Raw genomic sequence first — 15,696 nt, forward strand, 5'->3', positions numbered from 1 at the left:
ATATTAAATATTTGGTTATATTATTGATTTTATTTTTTTATTTTGAAAGCTGCCATTGAGGGCTCTTATGCTTTGTTTTGTTGTTGTTTAGTCATCTTAGTCATGTTCGACTCTCCATGACCCCCTGAACCACAGCATGCCTTGGAAACTCACTTTATTCTCAAAGCTTCTCCTTTTTTATGTCCATTGAGTTTTCTTAGGATGAACAAAAATGAAGAATGAAGTTTGGCAATATCACTTTCAAATGAGTACATAAAATGTGATAAAGATCCCATTTCTGAACTTTTATGTTTGGTTCAGCCATAACAATCTTGGTCTAATCAAGTATTGTTTCTCAAACCCAAAATGAGAATTTACTTATGTGCTTCCTCCTTTCTCTGATGCTCCACAATTAGGTCTCAGTTTATTAAACCATAGCTCCTCTTTATATCCAAACCTGGGAACTGTCGTATGACCTTAGAGTACAAGCTAGGATATGAAACCAGGATCAGATCCTAGTTAAACCAGTTTCCCAGTTTGGATGCAAGAGAGAAGCTACAGTTTAAGAAACCCTGGAAGTCCTTCATTACAGAGCATAATGCTAATCTTCCATCTAAGAAACAAACCATGGTCATTGCATCTGAACTGGGACTTGAACCTTCTTTTGGAGCCTGTGGACAGAGGAAGGAGGAATTGGAGCAAAACCCAACTAATTAATGAGCTACACTGGGTTATTCTTACCACAATCCCCAGTAAGAATACAGAGTTGTTGGGTGAATTTAGGAGTAGAAAGAGGTAATTATTTAGGCTGTAGGGACAAAATACGAGGCAACAACAGGTAGGAGAATGGGGAAGCAGGAGGGAGGTGCTATTTGGGTAATGTCACTGTTAGACCCTCATTATAGTAAGCGTTGTCAGCATCTTTTATGAGCTCCTTCATCTGCCAATTTTTAAAGTATTACGAAGGCTGTGCCCTCAAACCTTTTGCAATATTATGTTGTGTAAACCCCAATCTCCAAGTGGCAAGAGACTTCCAGCAGTACCAGTGCTTGCCCAGGGTTCAGTTTCCTTAGAATGAAGGTCAGTAGAGACTGTGGCGTCTTTAGAATATATGGTTTTATTTACATATATACAAGCTGAGCATAGGATGGAAGGGCTCACACAGTATTAACCATTCCAACAGATCTGTCTCCCGTTTTAGATTCTGAGGGAGAATCCCCAGGACATAGCTCCGGGTTCCAGCAGGGGCCCAGACACTCTCGCACACAGCCTTCCCCCCTTTGCCTATTGTTCTCCTCCCCTAGGGTGATGTAGCCATACAGCCAGGTGAGGTGGGGAAAGGACCCACAAATTTGTGTCTATGGGAAACAGGGCAGCCTCTTTGGACAGGTAAATGGTAAGTAATAACTGGCTAGCTAAGGCAGTTATCTTAACTTACGAACTGGTTTGATTGGTCCAGCAGGTTTCCTCTCACACTTCTAACCTCACTGGAAAGAACACAAAGATACCCACCTGAACCACACAAACATGTAACACTATAAAGTATCCAGGTGCACACTTTTGTGTATGCTGCAGTTTCTTCCCTTGGCCTCCATAATACACCCATTCCATACAGCAGATAAAAAAACTGGATCATATTTTGATTGCAGAGTGTATGCTTTTTGGGGGGGGGGAGTATAAGTGCAGCAAAAGATAATTATTTAGAAAGTCACTTGTTGCTTTTTCTGTTAACTCCAAATTTAAGCTTTCTCAAAGCAGATAACTGTTGTTCCTAAGATTTGCAGGCAAGACATTTCCATAAGGCTAGCCTTTGTGACTTGGATTCAGCAATTGCAGAATTTCAGTACAGTATATGCTCATTGTTTTAAAAGCAAGCTTGGGAGGACATCTCAATACTAATCAAGTCAAATGGAAGAAAGATACCTTGAATCAGTAGGACCTTGCTTCTGTATATCACATGGTGATTGGGGTGCTAAATGCTTGAATAGCATATTTGCTCTTGGTGGTTTAGCATTCATAAAATATAGAGGAAAATAACTTTCCCTTCCAAAAGGAGAAATAAATGGGGCGGTGAGAGACTTAGGGACCTGGACTGCTAAAGCATGCTTAAATGTCTGCCAGTTTCATTCTCATAAATCACATTGAAGTATTGTTAGGTATTCTGAATGTAGTTGCCAGCACTCATGAGCAAGGTGCAGAATAGGCTTAGTTTCATGCTCAGGATAGGAAAAAGTCAGTATGGCCATGTGTACTTTCAACGTTCTCTTTTACTGTCAATGTGAAAAGCTTGAAGATTAATTGTTTCATCATTAGTCATAGCTAGCAGTGCAATTCACCTGACTGCTCCACTATCATCTTTCATAATCTTGGGTTTTCTTTCTTTCTTTCTTTCTTTCCTCCCTTCCTTCCCTCCTTTCCTTCCTTCCTTCTTTCTTTTTCCTTCCTTCCTTCCTTCTTCCTTCCAACCATAATGCTCTCAGAAAGCTTGACTCAAATGTTTATACAGTGTGCCAGCGAAATGTGTCCTGGTGACTTCATGGCACTGTATCTTGTTCGTCCTCTTTTTAATTGGAATAGAAAGTCATCTGTTGATCTTAGTTTTTAATAAGTCCCCCAAGAAGATCCTTCCCTGGAGAAACAGCCCTGATGGTAGCTGATTTTTGGAAGTACTAAATGTGAATGGTATTAGGCTTGCACATGATGAAAACTTGACTTTTTGGCAGCTTTTTGCTGGAGAGAAAGTTGTAGGTGCACCTGCATCTAAGGTTTTCATTGGAAAACCTGCTGAAGTGGAACAAGTAGCACAGCCTAGCCTGAGGTAGATTGCAGCCTCCATTGCTGCAGTTTGTATATGCTTAAAAAGCTAAATAGAAACCCAAGCATCTTTGTATTCAGCATCTTTGTTTGTCCCTATGAAGCTACTGTTTAAACAAAATGTAAAGTATTTGTCAGCTGCTTAAGGCAGTACATTTTAGATAATATAGATTTCCATATTTGAAAATTGGATTGCATTTTGCAAGAACAGCTCTGAATAATATCTGATCAATATGTATTGTTTGAAGAATAATTGGAAGACTTATCTTTCAGTTCTTTGTACAATAACTATTTTGATTGCTTGGGTTGTGAAAGACCTTATAAAATTTACTACTTTCCCAGTGACAAAGTTACAAACAAATCCCAAGTTACTAAAGTGAGATAACACTTCCAATTTTAAAACAAAAAATTCAAATGCTTATTAAGTTTACTATGTTGTGATCATATTAAATTATGAATAATTCTATTAACATTTAATACTTTTGAAACAGCATTGCAAAGAAAAAGGTGACTGGGCCAAATTGGGAACTTTATACGTTAATGTGAGAAGTGGATGTGAAAATTTTGGTGACCTTGAAAAGTACTCATTGTGCATTGCTAACATCCTGACCGATTCAGTGACAGAAGAGAGACCAGGCGTTCCTTTTTGTGAATTTGCAGTTGCAGGTAAAATTTGAACAATATTGCCCATTATTCTGGAGTCACATGCAAAGGGAACTTAATAAAAGTTAGGGGTACTTCACCAAAATATCATTTCAGCAAGCACTATCACCCCCAAGTCCTCTTCCAAGTACAGCACCACCACAAATATTTCACAGGCAAACCAACCCATGAGATTTTAGAGGAAGTTCAGAGGCATGGAGAGATCTTTAAAAAGTGCGTCCACAGAAGTTCTTCTAACACTGATATGTGTGCCTCATCTGCAGTGTGAGGAGTCAACTCATTACCCATATATTCTGATTGTGTGGCATGTTCAGTAGGCTGTGGACAAGGGAACAGAGCAAAGACCAAAACACATGTGTGTTTAAAAGCAGGCCACAACTTCATTATTTGCAGCAGGTAAGTGGGTGTTGACATAGCAGTGGGGCAGGATTGGTTCTTGATTCGAAAAGCCCTCCCTGGTGTTTGCTAACCCATCCTAGCACAACCACTGAGGCATTGCACTTGGGAGTTAACCAGCATCAAGGACCCACTATAGCACAGGCCATGCATTTAGGATCCCACTGGCAACCTTTAGTGAGCAATGTCAGGCCTGAGCCTCTGAGCTATGGCAGAGACCTGAAACATTGCCCCCAAGACCCCATGTGAGGCTGCACCCTGCATTTGAGATTCTGCCCAATGTAGTTTCTGCCAGAGTTATGACAAAAGAGAACAAACTCATAGCAAAGTAGGCTTTCTACTGAAGGAAAGGCTAAAGCCTCCCAAACACTTGACTTGGTACAATTGAGAACAAACCAGCAGCCAGTATGGAGCCTCAGTGAAATGCACTAAACCAGGATTTCATCTGTTTTAGGACAACAATCCACATCATCCCTGACCACTGGTCCTGCTAGATAGGGATGGTGGAAGGTTGCAATCCCAAAAACTGCTAGAGGCCCAGTTTTTGGAAACCTTGCACTAGGACTAAAACCATAGGAGGGTGGATGAGGAAGTTCAGTGAGAAAGGGCCTTGTCAGGCATGTGGCAGCTCCTTTTAAACAAGTCCTCACTCCCAGTGTTCCCATGAGAGCAAATGGAAACCCAGGGAAGACGAGGGTGTCCCTGACATGCCAAGAAGGTGCCAAACCACAAGTTATCTGATAGGGCATTTCCAGGCAGGGGAACACACAAAGCCATCGTGGCCAGCTGGTAAGAGCCTGCACTGTGCCAACAAGTGACCTTTAATGGGATTCAGGGAACAGCTGGTACAATCTGCACCTTATTATGCTGTTGTTGCCACAATACTAAGCACTCAGCACTGCAAATGTAAAAAGATGAGAAGGGCTGGTATCCTGGCGTACAGTAGTAGACATTGCCAACTCACTAGGCCAATTTGGACATAGAGCTAAACAGTAATTTCGCATTGCAGGTACTACCTATGGAAATCATTGGGCTTGTGTACATGCAAGAAGAGGAAATAAAAAACCTCCTGCTTTTGACTTTAAACTAGCCATGCTTTACTGTCATGCCCAAACTTGATAACTTTGCTTAAACCCTAGACTAATTGAAACAAGCCCAGGGCCTTTTATGATCTAAACAGGAATGGGGAAACTTTTTTCAGCCAAAGGGCCACATTTCCTTCTGGGCCACCTTCAGAGGGGCCACATGCCAGTGGCTGGTAGAGCCAGAGGCAACGTGGTGGGGCAACAAATGTAAGGTGGGGGGTAGGCTAGTTTCTACTCATACTTAAATACCCCCTCTGTCCTCCATCCAGATAAATAAGAGCCATCAGAGTTCCAGAAGACATTCCAGCCAGGAATGCAAAAACTCAGGATGCAAAGGGTGCAAAAATAAATAAATGCTTGGGGTGCAAAGGTTGTAGCCTGGGGAAGGTTCTGAAGGGCTGCATTTAGCCCCAAGGTCTGAGATTCCCCATCCTTGATTAGCTTTTAACGTGGTATCTGAACCAGCTAACTGGCTCCATACTGATGGTGTTGGTTTCCTGGCCCTTAAATGCGTCATATGTGGTGTGGTTGTGCCATTTTCTCCTATCTTACTTGTCACCCTTCAGAACAGAGTTACAGCATAACCTCTCTGCATATTAACTCAGTAGTCCCACTGTGCCCAATGAGACATGCCACCTAGTAAGCATGTTGAAGATGGAAGCCTGCTAATCTGCTACGGTTTATTGTATATCTTTAAAAAAGCTGTTTTCATAGGAAATAATTCAGATTACTGTATTTATTACCCAGAATAAATGCCACATTGGCACATATGGGAATCGGTAATCATTTAACTAGTTCCTCCATTTAAAAACATAATTTCAAAAATCTAAAGCAACATTTTTCTTTTCTTTTCTAGTTAAAGCTGATGCTTGTCACAATGAGACAGATACAACTTTATTGGGAAGGATTGGTATTGGTGCTATGTTTTCATATTACAAACTACAGCAGTGGCCAAAGGTACTTTGCTTCTTACAAGGCATACCCGTGTGTCTAATCACATATTACCAGTATTACATGAGCATGTATTTAAAACATGACCACGGCAGCATGGATTTGGAGATATTTATCTAGATATTATTGCACACCTCGGCAGTGGGGGGGATTTTACTGTTCCTTTACTCAAGTTAATTATTAACAATGATTCCCACATTCCTAAGATTATTAGTTTTCTTCTGCCAACTTTGAATCTCTAAAATTCAATTAGATGGATGACCTTGGCAAACTTTTATAGACAATTTAGAAGAAGACCAATACACAAATTGTAATGCTTCAAACGATTATTGTGATTATTGCATTGCTGTATTTAAATTTAAGTCTCACTCTTTTCAGTGGGAAAGTGTTTACTTCTACTTAAGTCAGTGGGATTTTAAAAATTCTTAACTTTGCCTGATCATGCACAAGATATATAAGCAAGATAGCAGAAACAGTGCCTTTAAGTAAGTGTTTTCTGAGTGGGGATAGATTTAATTATAAATTTATCAGCAGTTTCAAGCAGCATCTGTCAATGTTTGGGGGTTTTATATATAGTTCTAATTTAGCTTGTTTTCAGAGGGCATACACATTCTTAGGAACTGGAGTATGGGTTTAAGGGAGGTCGTGTTTCTTTACTTCCTGTACTCATGGTTATTAAGGGTTATGTGGAGGACACCAATATTTAAAAATTAAAAATTGTTTCATTTGCTAAACTTGGTTAATTGGTTTATATGTGGCAAGGTTTTCCCGCTGCGACAAATGGAGTTGGCAGTTTGCTTTTAAAAGAGTCACACTTGCCTGATGCTTGCTCTCCTCTTGAGGCATATGTATTTATATATATAATCTTGGAAATTTCCAACCAAACTATTCATGTAAGGAGCCAGGATAATGCTTGGTATGCTACATACTCATTTTTATAAGTTCAAAGTGATTTTGGCAATCATTGAAACACATGCCAACAAAGCAATTTGCCTTTTTGGACCCCTAAGCTGAAATTGCAAACTATACAGGTGTAAAAATATTGGTGCCTTTTAATCTTGAATTAAATTTATAAGTAGAAGACAATTCCTTGTGTGAAGGGAGTGCAGCTCAAGATGCTTGTGTATTGTGCTTTGGCTGAACCAATATTTTCCTGTGGTGGAGGATAACGTCCTTGTTCAGATTGCTCCTCCCACTAGACTACGGCTAAAACAATTAGGCTTCAGGCTCCCTTTGTGGGAGGCAGCAGCCAACCTTCAATCCTTTGTCCTGACTGGTCCAAAAAGAAGCAAGTGGGAGGAGCAACCCAAATGAGGGTGTCATCCTAACACAGCAGAAAGGAGCTTATCACAGGTAGAAACTACCGCTCCATTCCATGCTCATTTTTTTTCATACTTATCAGTGTTGCTAGCTAAGAACAAAAAAAGAAAAACCACCTTGTGCTTAGGAGTATACAGTGTTGTGCATGAACAAGTGCAGTGGTACCTTACAAGACGAATGCCTCGCGAAAGGAGAAACCCGCTAGACGAAAGGGTTTTGCGATTGCAGTGGTGACTCGCAAGACGACTTTTCTATGGCCGTTTTTCGCAAGATGAAACGTTTTGCGATTCCCCCCCCCCTGCACAGCCGTTTCAATGCAAGCCGCGCTTCGCAAGACGACATCTCGCAAGACGAAGCAACTCGCGGAACGAATTAATTTCGTCTTGCGAGGCACCACTGTATTATGAGACAAAAAACTGATACTGTGGTAATTCTCAACACATGCTGCTTTCTCCCTTTGTATCATAGGCCAAGAAGGTTCTGGATACGCTTCATGCCTTAAAGATACGTTTCACATTTTTGAAAGGACTTCTTGGTCAGGAGAGGTTGGCATCACTGTGCCACATTGTTAACGTTGCTGTGGAAATATTCTCAAGTGCAGGAGCCTAAATGGAGCATTATGGGTATTGAGAGGTACACTTCTTTATTAACAGAAATAAGCAAGGCTGAAAATGACACATGTAGGTTCTGTCTAACTTTACAGCAAAAGTGGAAATTGAGAGAGCCAAAATATGTGGTTGAAGTCTCAAGCTGACATTTACTCATATTCATGAGAATTTGCTGACATAGGCTTGGTGAATAATTAAAGTATGTTGACAATAATGCAGAATAAAGGAAGCAGGGGGAACTGTCCGCCATCCAAAAATTGGGTCTCGTTCATATTTCATGTCTTGCTAAATTCAGAAATGTCAAATCCTTACCTCCCTTGCAGTTTTCAGGAGAGCAACTTTCTCTCATTAGTTATGTAACGTTTTGTGAGATTAATGACCTGTTCCATAACAGTGTGGCACAGTGCTGTGCAGATGGTCCCTTGGTGCTCTTGACTGTGTTTAACCCCAGCTTCTGCTGCTCTGACCTGCTGCTGTGCTTGAAGTGACACTTTTTTGCTAGCTGTTCCAAGCAGTAGCCAACCAGGAAATGAACCCCATAGACCTGTGGCTTCTGGAAGGGGGATATATGATATATGACAATATATCCTCCAATCACACATTTTAAACTCTCTCTCCCTCTCTCCCATCCTGTGCAAATACCTTGGGGACACCTGGTTTCTGTCTCAGTCAGGAACTCAAGCTTGTCAACATGGCTAGGCCAAACTCATAGTTTTCCACATAAGCTGCCAAGATAACACTCAAGACTTGGCAGCCTCCAAACATTCCCATAACAATGGTCAGTAGTTTATAACTGGACATCAAAATTATTTTCCTCAGGCTCTGCATAGAGAGCAGTTCTTTGTTAAATAGCTGAATGCAAGGTGGGCAGTCATCTGGGATCTTTCACAAGGTCCTATATTATTTCATTTGTCAGCATTCATGGCCTCATTTTAGTCGCTTTTAAAATACCAGTATTAATCTCTCTAGAGTCGGAATGGATAATAAGTACTCTAACATGGCCTTGTGATCGAATGGATGTCCTCAAGCGACATAACCTGCTATATGTAATAGCATCTGAATGCATTGCAAAGAGCCGTTATGGAGATGCATTTGAAGTCTTACAAAATCTACCAGGCTTCCAGAATTCTTGTAGTAAGTGTTTATAATTCCATTCTCAATAGCTAGTAAGCATCTGTTGGCTTTTAATCAGATTTCATGTGAACTGATACTAAGATAAATTGGTATTTTATGCTGCAAGTGCTTGATATAGATGGCTCATTTCATAAGAAAGGTTTTCCTTCCATTCTCTTCCTGAAAGGAGAGCAGCTGTTCAGTTTAAAACAACCACTTCTTTCTGTTTTTTATCCTGTCTCCTCTGTTTTGGGGTCTATAGAATTAAGAAATGCACAAGGTGTTTTTGTTTTTGTTTTGGTAAGGCCTTTCAGGAATCTACAAAGCAGGATACACCTGGCAACAGTATGTATCTAGGTAGATACCATGTTGCATCAGCACTGCCATTCATATACGTACAGTGGTACCTCCGGTTACGGACAGGATCCGTTCCGGAGGCGTGGCCGTATCCTGAAAAGTCTGTAACCAGAGGCCCTCTTCTGCACATGTGCACGGCGCGATTGATCGCTTCTGTGCATGCGGCGACACCCAGAAGCACACACTTCCAGGTTTGCCATGTTGCAACCCGAAGTTTACATATCCAGAGGGATACGTAAGCACAGGTACAACTGTATATTTTATTCTCAAGTATTTGTTCCCTGCCTTCTTAGAGTGCAGGCAGTCTGCATTGGGTTGGTTCTCCTTTGAAATCAGGAAGGGTGGGCAGCCTAAAGCTTATTGGTTAGCCTTCAAGAAGGCTCCTCCAGAAACAAGTCCTCCTGCCTTAAGTCATGAAAGTAGTCTTTGCTGGGGATCTGACCTGCCTGTCCTTTACAATATATTCTTAATCCGCCAACAAAACTTTAAAAGCTGCAATACCTTGAGGCTTGCAGGATAGAGGCAAAGGAAGTGGAAAGGGAGGCCTTGGGTGTCAGGAAATGAATGAGGTAAACACAGGGCAGAGATGATCAGAGGAGCAACAAGCTGGAAATGTGTACTCCTGAAAATGATGACAAGAGAGGGTGGAGCAATTTTGGATGAGATTGGAATGAGAACAGATTTACTGAGGTGGATTATTTATTGGCATATAGCAGTTTTGGAACCCTTTGTGGACTTGCAGTGTGGAGATTAGAGTTAAAATTCCTGGAATGTAAGTTGCTGGAAAACCACAGCAGAAGAAGGCAATTGCCCTCTTCTCCTTTCCATAACTATCTTGCTAATCACTGGGAAAGGGGACACTGCACCACGTAAACCTTAGATCTGATCCAGGTCAGCCATGAAGCTTGCTGGATGGTCTCAGAACTATTTTTAAGTCTTAACCTATACTTCTGGATTGTGAGGGGCAATAATGGAATAAATATTTGTATATTAACATTTATATACCGCCCATATAAGTGAGTTATATGGGTGGTTTCTACACCATTCAAATACAAAATATAAAATTTAAATTTGTAAGCACAAAAACCAATTATAAGACAATCAAGGCAGTGGAAGCCAACACAGCAACTGAAATTTTTTTAAAACAACATAATACCAGCCAGGGGAGCAACTTGGTTCTGAGTTCTAAAAGTACTAAAATAATTGTATGATTAACATTCAAAGACTTAGCAAAACCAAAAGGGATCATAGTGTGGGCACCAGTCAGCATAGCTGTCAACCTTTTCCTTTTTTTGGGAAATTCCCTTATTATAGCATTGGGAAACAGCAGGGAGGGTTGACAGCTATGGTCAGTCTTCTCTAGGGAGGCCATCCCACCACAAAAAAGACCCTTTCTCTAGTCATTAGCTGGCTTGCCTTGCTAAGCAGGAGAACCTGGACAAGGGTTTCTGATGAAAATCAATTATTGGGCAGGTATAAATTAGAGCAGGTGGTCCTTCAGGGGGCCTGGCTAAAAGCAAATAAGGACTTTAACATTTAAAACTAGTGCTTTTAATTGGGCTCAAAAACAGACTGGGAGCCTGCACAGATGTTCACTGTTTGCTCGCCCAAACTCTTTAGAGGGGTTAATAAAACAATCACCTATGTATCTCAGGATGCGGGATTTAAGCTGTTTGTTTTGCATATCACAATATATTTGTAACTTTTTTTTGCTTCTCATCAAGATCTATTTCTGTGTAGCATTTATGATATGAAAATAATATTTATTGCTTAGTGTACACACTTCTGAAATATTTCATTTAGCAGATAACCATTTTGCAGTGCAGTTATTCCAATACAAGAAGAAATGATGCCTCAGGTGGCCGGGGGGTGCATTCTTAGCTCAGTTGATTTGTTTATGAAAATGAGAGAAACTAGGATTGTTTTTTTAAAAAAAAAACTGAGAGGGAAATCTTTGCTGTAGTTTTCCACTGTTATATTGCTGAAACCAATGTTCTACTTAGTAATTGAAGAAAATTAATCACTTGTAATGCTTTTCTTTTGCAGATAGTTTGGATGTATCCCAGTACAGGCGTTTATTTAATAAACTGCTAGGTGCTTCTTTGGAAAGCCAGAAGCTTCAAATATCATCTACTGTAGTAGATTTCATGCTTGCAAAGAACATTCCCATTGAATTTGATTTACTTAGAACATTAATCACAGCACTCGGAAGAGGCTGTTGGTGGCTTAAAGCCAGGACACATTATAAACGTAAGCTCTCAATGTCTACTACATTACTAGTTGAAGAACTTCAGTTACGCTGAAATCTTAAATGCACTTATCTAGGAATAAGCTCCACTGAATTTAGTAGCACTCACTTATGAATAGATACGATTTGGGTTGCATTGTTAGAAAAGTTCAGGCTGCAGTCTAACCCACAATTACACATTAACAACTAGATATTGAAGAATTCTGCCGAAAATTATTTTTGGGAGATCTCTCGGGAGTTCCTAAAGGTACAATATAGCTAAAGAGATACTGACCTGTGCTATAATTATTCAGAAGACCAGTCTGATATGTATTGACATTCCAAGCAAACACAGCATTTTCTAGATTTCCTAGGGTTGTGCTTTAGAATGGATCTACAGCAAAAGGAACATTCAGTGACAACTTCTCTTCTTGAAGGAAAAAAGTAGGTTGCTAACCTTGCCTGGAAAAAGTGAGGTGGGAAAACAAAACCTGGTCTGGTCCCAAATTATAGCAAAAATCAATTGCAGAACTTTAAAACTGAAGCTTAGAGTTTTCTAGATTTTAGGAATATGTAGAGCAGCTTTGGACTTTCTGAACAAGTAGGGGAGGGTTTTTGAGACTGTCCAAAACAGCAATTACAGTAGGATGGAAGTTTGGAACAGTTAAAAGTAGTCCAGAAGTTCCAATAATCTTGGAAGAAACTGTTTTTCAATAAAGCAGTAGATGATCCAAGTACCCACACATAAACCTAGATGTGTACTGTTTAGTGGAACTTTGACACCTTCTTTTACATACTTTACTGTCACTTTTTAGATGCTTTAGCATTGGGTTGCTACCCACCACTGGAAGGAAAACTTCACCGTAAACCTCTTCTGATTCCCTCTTACATGACTGAGATTGAGATGCTGTTAGCAATTGAAATTTTCTTGGTTTCTAATGCTAGTAGTATTCTGAGTCCTGGTGCTTCCAATCAAATACTTCAAATAGTACTGAAAAGGTGAGTTCATTTGCTTTTCCAAGTACATGATTGTGTATCCTCCCCTCAGCTTTCTTGGTTATGTCTTTGATTTCTGTTAAGGAAAAGAATCTTACAGTAATCAGTTTAAATCAGTAACTTATAAAATACAATAAATACCTAATTTCTTCCAAGTCCTTTTTGTAACATGTTGCCAGTACAGTGGTACCTCTGGTTACGTACTTATTTCGTTCCAGAGGTCCGTTCTTAACCTGAAACTGTTCTTAACCTGAAGCACCACTTTAGCTAATGGAGCCTCCCGCTGCCACCGCGCCGCCACAGCACGATTTCTGTTCTTATCCTGAAGCAAAGTTCTTAACCTGAAGCGTTATTTCTGGGTTAGCGGAGTATGTAACCTGAAGCGTGTGTAACCTGAAGCGTATGTAACCCGAGGTACCACTGTAATAGAATCATGGTTTTATTATTTTGTCTTTTTGAATTTTCTCCTCCTCCTGCTACTGTTCGTGTTGTCTTCTACTTTTGCACCATTTCCTCATTTTTTTGTGATCAGTCATACATTAGTTAGGAAGAAAGCTTGGTGTGGAAAGGAGCTGATTCTCCCAAGTAGTTGCTTCATTTCTGCTGACATGTTACAGTAGTTATCATTTGTTCCCAGTTGAAAAACTTAACAGAGGAGGATTGAAGCACATTTGGGGAGGAAAGACAGGATGGTAGCTCATATCACACAGCTAACCGTCTTAGAATGACTGGTTGCTGACTGTAACTTTTCTTGATTGTGAAAACTCTCTTTCAGATGTGAAGGCAATGAAGATAACTACCAATGTGCAGTGGAGAGGTTGATTCAAGCTACTAACATATCTACTCCAAAACTTTTCATAAAGCATTTCACAGTAAATAGTGGCACGGAGCAAGTGTGTAGTTTGGAAAACACTTGTGTACTTGAGTGGTTGAAAGAGAATATGAAGTGGGCAGGAAAAGTCTGGCTTTTTTAGTCATTGATAAGACTTCAGTTATAGTAATCACTGTTCAAAATAATGAATCAATAAAGGTTTCTGTTGTGTTCAAACTTCCCATTGTTAATTTTATATAATTCAGTTTTCTAACTTGTTTTTTATATTTTAACTTCAGTAACCCAAATAACTGTTGCGTTTAACGGGCTCCTCGCTTGGCAGATATTTGTTGTTGTTTTTTACTACAAACTCAAGATCTACCAACCAGTTGCTAAAGACATAGAATTAGACTCTGACCACATTCGGATTTTAGGAATTTGTCTTCTGTAGCAGAACTGATCTGCTACAGTCCTTTCACACAAGTATTCTCTTGGTTAGCTTTCTTCATTTCAGCCATCTAATTTAGGTGGGAAAAGTCATTCCCGTTATTAACCCTTGCCAATTTGCAAATTACATGGAGATCTTCCGGAATAAACTAATCTACCTGCTGCAAGCCCTTGACAATAAGCTGTGGAATCCTGTAAAGTATTGGGTGTTTTTCCTAATACAAGAAGTGTGGTAACACCAGAGAGCAGACCATTTTCCTCCTACCCATCATGTATGAGGGTGTCAGAGACTATGTAAGCCTTATTCCTTTTATCACTTGAAAAAGGAAGCTGAGTGTGAGCTGGGAATTCCCCGATTCAAATCTGAACTCACTAGCTTCATTTATCTTTTAAATATAAAAGCATTTCTAAACCACTTAATATTTAAGCAGTATATAAAAATGCAACATAAAAGCAATACACATCATAAAAATAAATGAAAACCAGTAAAACAGTATTATTAAAAACAGGAATTGGATAATAGGGCCCAATCTTGTGGGTCATGGAATGCCTGAGCAAAAAGATGTATCTTTACCAAACTTGTGAAATTACAGGTGGGTGAGGTTTCATCTATAGCACTGAGAAGGACATCCTACAGTGGAAATGCTGGGAAATGTGCGTTGGGGGTGTGGCACCATGAGTAAAATTTCCCCAGATAGAAGTTATTTTGAATATCTATACAGGGACAAGTGTGGTCTTTCAGGTAACATTGTCCCAAGTGAGGGTCTTATATGTTAGTAACATGGCCTGGTAGCTGACTGGTAGCCAGTTCAGTGCCCTCTCTAATCAGTGCACGTCTAGGTGCTCCACTTGTTGACTCTGATCTGTACCAGCTAAAGCTTCTGGACTACTCTCAGCATGCTACATAGAGCAGATTGCAGTAATCCATTGGTGAGATTTCCAGTGCATGAATCATGGTGGCCAAGTTATCCCTGTCCTGGGGTGGGTGAAGTTGGCATACCAAGTTAAGTTGCTAACAAGTGCTCCTCACCAGTGGTTAGACAAATCTAGGAGCACCTTCAAATAACATACCTGCTACTTCAGAAGGAGTTGAGCCTCGTATAGAATTAGTAAACTCTCCTGGACCTGGGAACAGCTCACCCAGAGAGTCCCTGTATTACTGAGCATCATTGTCAGTTGTCCCCCTCACCCAGGGACCAGTCTAAAATGCCACACCTCCTAATTCAGATATAATAGAGAAATAGCTTTGTATAGCAGTGGGGTATACGCATAAACTCCCAGCACTGTTCTGTCAATTCAGCCTTTTAAGTAGGAGTGGAAAACAGTGCTACCAACTTCCAACTCATGATGACTGTTCTTACCTCTCTTGTCCTCCTCCCCAAGGTTATCCATCTGAGTGACCAAGGCCAATTCTGTCCCAAAACAGCCTGAAGCCAGGCAAATGGGCCAAGATAATCTATTTCCTCCCAAGAACATTTGGAGCTGACCCAACACTACCTTCTTTGAGCACCTTACCTAAAGTATTTGTGACTGGGCACTGGTTGTCTAGTACCTCAAGGTCCAGGGGGTGTGGGGAGGGGTTTAAGGAGCAGCCACACAGCTGCCTCTTTCAAGGAATCTGGCATCATCCCCTTGTGATGCACTAGCCACTTCCTAGGCCCACCCCACAGTCCGCCTCCAGCTCAAGTCATGATGCGGCAAGAGTCGAGAGTATGTAGTGGGCCAAATAACTGAAAGTACCGTGTCCACATCCTCAGGCATCAATTGAAAGTGATCCCACAACATCAGTTAAGACTTGGCTCAGTTAAAGTAGTATTCAATTTGGCATGATGGAGGTGAGCGATTTTATCCTCAAAGTGCCTGGCAAACGTACTAACAGCAAGGCAGCCTGCGCAAATCTTTCTCGGTCCTATTCCATCTGCAGCACGC

At 40.5% G+C, this 15,696-nt stretch overlaps 1 protein-coding gene across 1 annotated transcript in view; it reads left to right on the forward strand.

Moving 5' to 3' along the window:
• TOPAZ1 (testis and ovary specific PAZ domain containing 1) overlaps nt 1-13,557 on the forward strand; it is a 34,670-nt gene extending 21,113 nt beyond the window's left edge. Inside the window, 10 exon segments of the mRNA XM_033165925.1 lie at nt 1,439-1,441; nt 1,764-1,820; nt 3,282-3,459; nt 5,794-5,894; nt 7,677-7,797; nt 7,800-7,841; nt 8,786-8,950; nt 11,333-11,536; nt 12,329-12,512; nt 13,285-13,557. Coding sequence (XP_033021816.1) covers nt 1,439-1,441; nt 1,764-1,820; nt 3,282-3,459; nt 5,794-5,894; nt 7,677-7,797; nt 7,800-7,841; nt 8,786-8,950; nt 11,333-11,536; nt 12,329-12,512; nt 13,285-13,483 — 1,254 coding nt within the window. The 3' untranslated portion in view covers nt 13,484-13,557.
• Nucleotides 13,558-15,696: the final 2,139 nt, after the last annotated feature.

This window comes from Lacerta agilis, chromosome 12 (assembly GCF_009819535.1).
Source record: "Lacerta agilis isolate rLacAgi1 chromosome 12, rLacAgi1.pri, whole genome shotgun sequence".
Lineage (NCBI taxonomy): Eukaryota > Metazoa > Chordata > Lepidosauria > Squamata > Lacertidae > Lacerta > Lacerta agilis.